This window comes from Lacerta agilis, chromosome Z (genome assembly GCF_009819535.1).
Source record: "Lacerta agilis isolate rLacAgi1 chromosome Z, rLacAgi1.pri, whole genome shotgun sequence".
NCBI classification, from domain to species: domain Eukaryota; kingdom Metazoa; phylum Chordata; class Lepidosauria; order Squamata; family Lacertidae; genus Lacerta; species Lacerta agilis.
Genome location: NC_046331.1, coordinates 43,414,948 through 43,425,757, shown reverse-complemented (window position 1 = coordinate 43,425,757; position 10,810 = coordinate 43,414,948). Strand labels below are relative to the sequence as shown.

General features: G+C 48.8%; 1 protein-coding gene across 1 annotated transcript; it reads left to right on the top strand.

The window, feature by feature from the left end:
* The first annotated feature begins 632 nt into the window (after positions 1 to 632).
* LOC117039907 (transcription initiation factor TFIID subunit 1-like) lies at positions 633 to 10,428 on the top strand. Its single transcript, XM_033137293.1, has 6 exons — positions 633 to 881; positions 2,410 to 2,527; positions 4,393 to 4,506; positions 7,475 to 7,674; positions 9,176 to 9,394; positions 10,399 to 10,428. The coding sequence occupies exons 1-6, from the start codon at positions 633 to 635 to the stop codon at positions 10,426 to 10,428; spliced, it is 930 nt and encodes a 309-aa protein (XP_032993184.1).
* Positions 10,429 to 10,810: the final 382 nt, after the last annotated feature.

Here is a 10,810-nt window from a genome sequence, read left to right as displayed (position 1 = left end):
CCTTTTCTTGTGAGGAATCCTATGCGGAATAAGGGAATTTCCCTTTAAAAAGGGAAAAGTTGACAGCTATGCCTGGAACATGTTTCAGCAGTGCAAGCCTAAGCATGCCTACTCGGAGGTAAGTGGTATTGAATTAAATGGGGCTTACTCCCAGGTACGGAAGTTTAGGCTTGCAGTGTTAACCCCCCCCCCCCCAAGCAGTCTTGAGTAAGAATTTGTTGCCACGTCATTGTGTCAGTTCCACAGGTTAACATGCAGGTTCCCCACGTGGGTCCAGGCGTAGCCTACTTTGTGGGGTTGTTGTAGACTAGGAGCACCTTCAGCAGCAACTTCGCCACTTGAGAGCTCCTCGTGGGAGATGCTGTGATGTAATAAAAGATTCATTTATAAAACCAAAAGAGCTGTAAGGGACTACAAGGGTCCCGGAAGAAATCTATTCTCCCAGCGTGGGCCGGGGGCTGGAGCCCACAACCCTGATTTTAACATCCTCGTGCTCTGCCGACTTGAGCTATTCCATCGCTCATTCATTTCGCTCAGCCCGGCGTAGTGGGAAGCCACGCCTCCTCGTCCTTCACAGGCCTCCCGCGCTCCGTTCCATAGCAAACTCGCTAGTCTAGCGCCGCTCTACCCTCATGGCTGCTCTCTGTGGATGCGGCGAGACACGCCGGAACTTCCGCTTCCGGCATAAACAAACCCGCGTTGAAATAAATGGCGCTGTTGGACGCGGCACCTGCAGACAACGCCTGGCGAAGATGTCTGACTCGGACAGCGAGGAAGCGGCGGAGGCGGAGGCGGTGGCCGAGCCCTTCTCCCTGGCCGCATTCCACTCCGGCAACAGTGACGAGCATGGCCAGCTCGAGGGGGAAGAGCTCTTCGACGAGGTGGGCTACTCTCCGAGGCGGGGGGCTGGGGCTCGCTACTCTCCAAGCAGCTGCCCCGGGACCGGAGCTCCATGGTTAGGGGCTTGCTACGCATGGGGAAGGGAGGACTGGGAGAGCTCCTGCCGAAAAGCGTACCAAATATCTGTGGTTGCCATGTGCCCTCTTTTTCTAGGGGGGCGGGAATTCTTCTTTTTCAGGGGGGAAATTTCTATTCTAAATTTACCAGATTTTCTCCGGCTATACTTTCTGGATGAGACATAGACATCACTGGTGGCTGAAGACTTGCTTTCCTTTCCTTTTCTCTTCTCTTCTCTTTTCCGCCCCCTCCCCCATAGCAATAGATCACAGCTTCTGTAGCCTACATATAGTAGGGATGTTTAAAATGAGAGTCATCCTAGCGTTCTCTCTCTTTCTCTCTTGGTCTTCAAAATAGGGCAACCCTGGGCTAGGTGAAGCAGTGGTCTGGTTTTGCAGCATGTGTTCTGCGTACAGAAGCCCCCGTCCCCCGTCCCCAGTTCAACCCCTGACATTTCAAGGTGGGGCTGGGAGTGTTCCTGTCTGAGGGAGTGCAGAGCCACTTCCAACAAGCATGGAGAATTCTGGGCTGGAGGGACCACTGGTCTGGTTTGGGAGCATGTGCTCTGTGTGCAGAAGCCCTCCCCCCCCCCTATCAAAAAACCCTCTCCCCCTCCTCCATCAATCCCTGACATCTCAATGCAAGGATTGGAGAGTTCCCGCCTGAAAGCCTGGAGAGCCAATCACATTAATAGCAAATGGTGGGCTAGGTGGACCAATGGTTTGGTTGTGGAGGATGTGCTTTGTGTGCAGAAGCCTCCTGGTTCAACCTTGACATTTCAAGAAGCGGCTGGGAAAGTTCCTGCCTGAGTGCGTGGGAGCCTTTTATAACAAGCATAGCTGATTGAAGCTGATTGAAGCTACAGCATTGGACAAAGAGTCAATTAGAAGCCCCTTTCCCTGCTATTGAAACACACACACACATTCTTCATGCAGTTCTGCATCTGCTGCTGTAACTGGTAGCACCTCTGCAAAATTCCGGGCAAAGAAGGATTCCCCCCCCCCACTCGTCCTTCAGCCTGAGATGCCAAAGACTGAATGTCACTGAGGTCTTGTCACTGAGCCCATAGTGCTCCCCCCACCCACCTTCCATATGAAGCAGTCTTATACCAAATGAGACCTCTGGTTCATCTATCCCAGTATTGCTTTGACTGGCAGTGGTTATCCAGAGATTTTTTTCAGCATTGCATCTTTTTAACTGGAGATACTGAAGACTGGATCTGGGGCTTCCTGCATACAAAATGTGCTCAGCCGTCAAAAACTACTGTCACATCTTGTATAGCTTCCAGGTATGCATTTCTGTTAATAGTACTGTGTGGCTAGATGTTATCTGCAGTGCAATGTACTGCTTTGTCCTCCTAATAACTTTGCAGTTATGCCTTCCCAACTCTACTCCATAATACTATCTTTCCTTCCACTTCTGACCAACTTCTGTTCTCTTTCTTTCTCCCAGAAAACAAAAAAATGTTTGGCTGATCTAGCAACATTGGTTCCAGGGAGCTACATAACCGAGGCCACAGCTAGTGAATATGATGCTTCTGTGGTAGATGGAGCCCAGTTGGATGAGGAAGGTGAGATAACCTTTTTGCCTTGGGGGTCTGGGGTAGAACAGCGTTCTCCAACCTGGTGTCTCCCACAGGTTGTTGGAATCCAGCTCACATCAGCTCTAGCCAGCACAGCCAATGGTCAAGGAAGATGGTACTTTTAGTGCAACAGAATCTAGAGGGCACCAGGTTGGGGAAGTCTAGGGTAGAAGAAGGGCTTTGGTCTCAGGGATATGGGATGACTCCTGTTTGTGTATTAAAAAGAGGTCCAGCTGGTTGATGCTTTAGTGATGCTTGGTCAGCATCTGCAAGTAATGGCTAGACTTAGTAGCAAAGTGGCAGCTTCTGCTAGACAGCTATAAAGTCCAGCCCCCAATACAATAGCACAGCATTATTATACAATTAGCACAGATGCTGCAGGAAGACATGGATGAAGTTATATACCTCAGGTTGCAATCTTGTAAACTCTTACCTGGGAGTAAGTAGCCACATGTGAGAGGACTTTCTTTTTGTTTGTGGCTCCAACTCCCCTTCCCCAGAAATGTATTTGGTCCCCTCCAGATTTCTTTTAGAAGAGCTCAAAACCTTTTTGTTTGTCAATCAATTTTGTTAAGATCATGCTCTCCTCTGGGTTTGATCTTCCCATAGAGTGATGATGCAAGGGACAGATAAAGATGCTACTCTTCTGTTAATTTTGGTGTTTTGTTAGATGCCTAGGCAGAGCTTAAGTTTTGCCAGGACTCCCTCTCACAGTCCTGGATGTAGTGCTAGATCCAGGAAAACACTGATAGTTGAAGATTACAGACTATAATCTTTTAAATGCTTACCTGGTAGTAAGTTGCCACATGTAATAGGCAGAAATCAGATGTGTAAGCATAAATCCTTATGCCAGTGGAACAAAAGTTAGTGCTAAGCTGGATTCCATCAGTTTTTTTAAGATAAGCAGGGGGGCTGATATTCTGCAATGGGACTGAAGGGGTTTATATGTGGTGGTTCCTATGTGTTGTGGTTCATTTAAATGCTGTTCAGAAAAATATGGTGCATGGCTTCTCTTATCTTGCACCTGCAGATCTTGTGATTAGTGTTTGAAGGTCACTGTGACCTGGCAACCAGCCAAGGGTATGATCATTCTTGAGTATATTAAGAGAGGGTTTGTACATTGCCTGTTTGCTTTGCTGTGGGGAAGCTCTGCCAGACTGATACTGGACTCTGTGTTGTATGTATGCTGTGAGTTGTACTTAGTTTGCATTTGAAGCCTGCACCTTCTACCAGGGATCTAGTGGAAGCCTGTGCTTTATGTATATAGTGAAACTGTCTTAATGCTTTGGACCTGTCAGTAAGTACTGAACTGACTGAAAAGTTGGAGTCTGACTGAATTTCTTCCAGCACAAACTGCACTGCCACGAACCTACATGCTTGGGGAGCTGCACACACTTGGCACAAGCCCTATGCCAACTGCTTCTATGTGATTTGTTATCTGCACCTTGTTTGTTCGTATTCTGTGAATTAAATATTGTATTCCTCCCTCCCTGCCACCCATTCCTTGCCTCGGTCTTTCCCTTACAGTCAGTCATGGGAAAAAGAAAGTGCGCCCTCTTTGAATTCTGTGGTTTTTTATGAAGACATAATAACAATCATCTGTTCCTTATCAGGTCTTAAAATTAGGCAAATACAACATCAGATGAACAACAACACAGGGCATATTTCACTTAGGCTTTTATCATCATGTCCAGTTGCTGGTGTGAATGAGGCTTCGGATACTCCTGCGAAAGCCATACTCCTTTTTTTCCATGTCGTTCATGAATGTGGGTGCAGAAGCTGTGATAGGAAAAAGGTGTTGCCTGCTAGATCTGTAATTTTGCTGTGTTTTCTATTTCTCCCTCCACCACTAGGCTGGGTTAAGAGTAATGACAATGCTGTTGATTGTTCTGACATTACCGAGCTGACTGAAGACGATGTCCACAGTGGGCAGGCGGTATGCAGCCTTCAGCTAGTAGAGAGGGCAGGTAAGTGGTAGCAGATGGTTTCCTCTGTCACCTTTGGCATAACTGATCCTTTTCTAATCAAGCTGGTTCCTGCTGCCCTCGTGTCTGTAATGGCTGTCTCTTGCTGCTCTTGTTTAGCATCCTATACCTTTAATAATTGCACCCCTGATTTCCGCTCTTGGTAAACATTTTATCAAAGGAGTCAGTCTTGCATAGTAAGCTTTGCCATTGCTCTGCCCACCTTGGCCCCTGTTTCAGGAGCTGATGGTAATGAAGATTGCATTAATCGGATGTTTTAGTCTTACCATTCCTGTGGCAGCTGTCTCAGCTGTGTGAACGTTGCCATGGGGAATAGGGGAAAGGTTTTTTAAAAAAAGTGAAAGTGGCTAGTTCCCCTGGATTCTTTCACATTTTTCTGTCTAAAGTCATCACTTGCAAATATGTCTCAGATTTGGCTAGCCAAAGGACAAGCTTCTTTCACATGAACCTGCCAGACCATGGAAGATAAGGCAATCAGTGGCTACTTACCACAACAGTTATGTTATGGCTACTTACCACAACAGTTATGTTGTATCTCTAACAATGCTTTACACCTAGCTCAGTATTATCTTCCCTGGCTGGCAGCTGCTCTCCAGGGTTTCAGCCAGGGAGTCTCTACCAAATACACCTGGAGATGCCAGGAACTGAACCAGGGAGCTTCTGCATGCAAGGCAGATGATCTACCACTGATCTATTACCCTTCGTCTGGGGGCCCTTGAGGGTTGCATTGGGCTGCTGTAATCCAAATGAATTCTGACTGATCTGTGTTGTGCCATTTATTTATTTGGTGGGTTTCTTCGCACTGTATCCCAGCCTGAATTGGAGGTTCAGGCTGAGTTATGATGTTGGTTGTGCTTATGCACATGCCCAACCTGCTGCCCTTTGGGGTCATAGGAAGCTGCCTTAGGCCATAGCTCCATCTTTCTCAGTATTGTCTACATGGACTACCGTGTTTCTCATAAAATAAGACGTGCCTATAAAATAAGCCATGGGAGGATTTTCAAGCGTTCATAAAATATAAGACATACCCCGAAAATAAGCCGTAGTGCTGGGCAGTTCTGGAGGGCGCCAAGGAATAGGAAGAGGTCTGTTGTGTTGGCGCCCAGAACCGGATGTTGCTGCTGCTTCAGCCCCAAGCCAGCGGGATCCAGCAGCAGCAGCAGCCGCAGCGTGCGCTGTGTGAAGCCCCGTGCCAGCGGGATCCAACAGAAGCTGCAGCGCGCGCAGCGTGGAGTCCCAAGCCAGCGGGATCCAGCCGCAGCGCGCGCTGTGTGGAGCCCCGAGCTAGCAGGATCCAGCCGCAGCGCGCGCTCTGTGAAGCCCCGTGCCAGCGGGATACAGCAGAAGCTGCAGCGCGCGCAGCGTGGAGTCCCGAGCCAGCGGGATCCAGCCGCAGCGCGCGCCGTGTGGAGCCCCGAGCTAGCGGGATACAGCAGAAGCTGCAGCGCGCGCAGCGTGGAGTCCCGAGCCAGCGGGATCCAGCCGCAGCGCGCGCCGTGTGGAGCCCCGAGCTAGCGGGATACAGCAGAAGCTGCAGCGCGCGCAGCGTGGAGTCCCGAGCCAACGGGATCCAGCCGCAGCGCGCGCTCTGTGAAGCCCCGTGCCAGCGGGATATAGCAGAAGCTGCAGCGCGCGCAGCGTGGAGCCCCGAGCCAATGGGATCCAGCAGTGCTCTGTACGGTAGCAATTTGAATCCTCCTCCTCCTGCCGCGGCTCAGGGCGATCCGCGCGGCGCTGCTGGGCACTTTGTCCGCACTTCAGCAACAGCCAGTTCCGGGGGCCGAGCCACGGCAGGAAGAGGAGGAGGCTTGCCAGGTCAGCGCCCAGCTGCGCCGCGCCCCGAGCATCCGGGAGCCAGCAGGAGGAGGAGGCGGTGGCCTGCCGGGTCGGCGCCCAGCAGGGCCACGTGCCCTGAGCCAGCTGAACCCGGCAGCAGCAATGCTGGCCACGGCAGGAGAAGGCAGGCGCCCAGAACCATACAGTACTTAATAAAAAAATAAGACACCCCCGAAAATAAGCCATAGGCTTATTTTCTTGAGTAAAATAAATATAAGACGGTGTCTTATTTTATGAGAAACACGGTAGTAGTGGCTCTCCAGGGTTTCAAATAAGGCCTTCGCAGCCATACCTAGCATTGCTGGGGATTGAACCTCGGGTGTTCTTCATGCAAAGCAGATGGTCCTCAGCCCTTCCCCACAAGAAACCCAAAAATTACAGAAATAACTAGTTGAGTATGGGGAAATATGTGGGAATAGAAGATGACGGAGGATGCCTGGGTCTACTTGGAATGTTAATTCTGGTGGCTTTTAACAAGGACAACGAACTAGAGATGTGATGAGACAGAAGGGCTGCCCTTCGTTGAATTCCCTCCTTTCTTCCTTAGGTGGTGTTTATGTTTCTGGCTCTGAAGAGTCCAGGTCCAGGCTGATGACTCCTTCGCCACCACCTCCAGTGCTGGTGAAGGAGGAGGACGAACAGGACACAACTTATTTTGGTGCGTTTGCACTCATGGGATGTGACTGTGAGCCCTCTAGAGCCAGGGGTGAGCAGAAGGTATACAGGAGCAAAACAAGCACACTGTACTCCACCTGTTATTTTTCATTGTAACACCTAACTCTCATCTCATTACATTAGGGATTTATGGTTGTGCAATAGCTCGACAGCCACAGAATCTACTGGTAGTGGGAGAACTTGATCTGGGTTATTCAAACTTCTTGAGTGCAGGGTCAGTGTGGCTTTGGGCATGTCCAGGAAGATTCTCCGTGTCTCTTCCCCTGCCCTGCCCCACACCACTTTTGTCCTGAATGCAAGCTGCAATTCTCAAGATGCCGGATTCCGTTTGAAATGCTGCTCTTCTTTCCACTTCAATGCCTGGCTTAGCTTTCTGCCATGTTGAGGATACGGAGCAGAGATTCTTACTTTTCTCTCTGAGAGGTGCTCTCCATTCCAGGGAATGAAGACAGCGACAATGTCATCCTGCTGCCCACCATTGCCTCTTCCTACCCCACGTTGAATAAGAGTGATTTCAGCAACTCCTCTCATTCTGAATCTGAGCAGGAGTCCAGGGAAGACAAGCCTACATTTCCACAAGATGCCACCAAGCAGCTGCCCAGCGCCACAGACCTGTTTCCTGAATTCCGGCCAGGCAAGGTAGGGCTTGAGGGTTGAGTCGGAGTGAAAGCACTTTATGGTAGAAGCATGGGAGATTTCTCCCTGTACTTTTATTTATTTCACAAACTTTATATACCACTTGATTGTAAACTCTCCCCCCCAACCCCCCTCAAAGTAGTTTGCAGAAGGATAAAACAATAAAATAATCAGTAACAATAGTTACAAATATCTATTTAAAACAAAATATAATTGCAATCAACAATAAGCTAAAGACAGATTTTAGCACATGGCAACATTCTACATATCTGGGTAGGCTTGTCTAAGCAAAAGTGCCTTCAGCAGGGAGTTCCAAAGTGTAAATTCCCTAAAAAGGCAGGGCAGGTATTATGCAGCACCTGCAATGGTGTCAGTTCTGCAGACTGAAGCTGTCAGGTGAGCACATTTCAGGTACTGTGATCTTCCATTTTGGCCCCCGGAGCCCTGAGATGGCTCTGTGTTTCCTGCTCCTCTCCCAATCCTTCTTCCAGGCTTCCTGTCTCAGGATGCTGTTACTTTGCCAATTCCTAGTAAGAGTGTAAAAAGTGAGGTGCATCCCCTTTTCTTCAGGTGAGGGTTCTCTTGTGGTCCCAAATGATTAGCGTAAATTCCCATGCCTGAGGTATGTGTAATGACTGTGGGGAGCTCAGGCTGGAGGCTGATGAAAAGCACTTTTCAGTACTAATAGCCCCCCGCCTACCCCCAGGATGTGAATAAGTCCCAACAGCAACAAGATTGCTGGTACCTCCATATAGTGTGCTCTATGAGAGAAAGCTGGACATGGCTTATTGTGTTGGACTGTCTCAAAACTTGTCATCTGGAGGTGGGGGTACAGCTGGGGAGGAAAAGGATAGCCCTTCCCTCCTCGGCAGCATACACCTCTGCAGCCCACCCCACCCAGCCACATTTAGGGTCGGGAAAGGCCTCCAGTTGACTTTGAAGCTTAAATGTGGTGCTTCCCCCTCCCAAACTGAAAGTGCAGCTCTAGTGCAATTTGGCTTCAAAAAAGTCTCCTGTTCACTCCAGGAGGAACCTTTATGCAAGCCTGATTGTTGCAGGGGCAGATGCTACATTGATGGAATGGATATGGGTGCCCATGAGTGTAAGGGAGGCAATGTGAGTGAGTGAGTGAGTGAATGAATTTGTGTGCTATATGTGTGTAATGTTTGAGCAAGTGTGGGGTGGCCCCACCCTCCACCAGCTCTGGCCCAGCTCTCTTGGGCTATGTCTGTTTATGTTTTGGACTCTTCCTCCATTGGCATGTGACCCACCAAAGGTTAGCCATGTGGGAAAGTGGCCACCAGGTTGCAGAAGTTTCCCCACCCCTTCTCTAGGTCTTGCAAACCCACCTGGAGAGGGCTGCCTATACAGCCAGCTAGAGTGACAGAGAGATGTGGCCTGATGGCAAACTTAACTCTTCCGTGCTTGACATGCCCTGAGTGATCAGAGACACCAGCTGCTTATGCCTCCCAACCTTCCCTCCCTTCTTTGTCCTTCCCTGTAGAGACTGCGATTTCTGCGCCTCTTTGGCCCTGGCAAAAATGCCCAATCCGTCTGGAGCACGGCCCGCGGGAAGCTCAAGAAGAAGCAGCAGAAATTAACTCAGGAAGTGCAGTTCCAGAAAGGAGAAGCTGCTACTGAGGAAGGCACAGAAGGGAAATTGTCCTGGGAGTACAAGTTTGCCCCAACTCCTCCTCCGGAGCAGTGCCTTCCTGACGATGAGGTGGGTCTCTGGGAGCAGAGAGGAGGATGGAGCAGGAGATTGTTAGTGTGTTCGCTTCTTTTACTGTCTCGCAGCAGTTACTTAGAAAGCCTTCCAGCAGTCCAGCTCTCTATCAGTGAATTCCCCTTTCTTCTCCAAAGTATTTATTTACATTATGAGCTGCATAACTTTATATCACTACTGAGCTACATAAATTAAAACAATAGTACCACTCTGTTCTGCATTTGTCAGACCACACTTGGAATACAGTGTCCAATTCTGGGCACCATAATTTAAGAAGGATGTTGACAAGCTGGAACATGTGCAGAGCAGGGCAAGTAAGATGATCAAAGGCCTGGAAACTAAGCCTTATGAGAAGAGGAGACTGAGAGGAGATGTGGTAGCCAACTTCAGATATCTTAAGGGCTGTCACATGGAGGAGGGAGCACGCTTGTTTTCTCCTGCTCTGGAGGGTAGGAGTCGTGGAAATGGCTGCAAGTTGCAAGAAAGCAGATTCTGACTAAACATTCAGAAAAACTTTCTGACAGTAAGAGCTGTTCAGCAGTGGAACAAACTCCCATGAGAGATGGTGGACTCTCCTCCTGTGGAGGTTTTTAAGCAGAGGTTGGATGGCCATCTGTCATTGATGCTTTAGCTGAGATTCTTGCATTGCAGGGGGTTGGACTACATGACCCTGGGGATCCCTTCCAACTCTTAAGATTCTATGAAATGAAGAGAGCTTTCAAGCCTCTTTGCTCCCTGCAGCCATCTGGTTAGAGAGACAGACTCTCACAGACACAGGCTGACACTGAATCTCTCCTCCCTCAGATGTGCCCCACCTGTTGCTGGGGAGGATTCTCATTGCTAAGCAACTTGCTTCAAGGACAGACTCTGTTCCAAGCACCATTTAAAGTTTATCTTTGGAATACAGCAGTGGGGGTGGGATGTTGTTCATGCCAAACAGCCTCTTTGCTACTTCAAGAGAGCACTGGAGAGGTTGTGGCTTCCTGTCTGCTTTGCTGTAGGACATAGGTTCCCCTGCCAACAACAGCTGAGTCTCTTCCTACCAAGAAGGCAGGCTGAGAAATATTAGTCTCTGCAAGGTGAATGCCAAGTGCAAATCAGTGCTGAGGATGGTCCAAGTCCTCTGGAGAGGCTCCTAGCACCTCTCTCTCTTTTTTAGAAAATAAATTTTATTAAGGTTTCAATTTTACATCTCCAATATCCAATGACTTCCTTCTACTCTTTCCATGGTTCATTTTACACATCCCTGCATATTTTTACTATAACCATTCAAATAAGTTTTCCACTTTTACATCTATCAAAAATTATTTACTCTGTTGAATTTATCTTAGTGCTTGCAGCATTTTCAGCTTTATAGTTATTTTCCATATATTCAATAAATGATTTCTACTCTTCTTTAAATATATGTTCTTC

Bases quoted from the DNA above. Each gene is read 5' to 3' on its own strand.
- LOC117039907 (XM_033137293.1), top strand. From the start codon at position 633: ATGGCTGCTCTCTGTGGATGCGGCGAGACACGCCGGAACTTCCGCTTC. The intron at 882-2,409 runs GTGGGCTACTCT...TCTTTCTCCCAG, and splicing joins GGGAAGAGCTCTTCGACGAG to AAAACAAAAAAATGTTTGGC. The intron at 7,675-9,175 runs GTAGGGCTTGAG...CCTTCCCTGTAG, and splicing joins CTGAATTCCGGCCAGGCAAG to AGACTGCGATTTCTGCGCCT.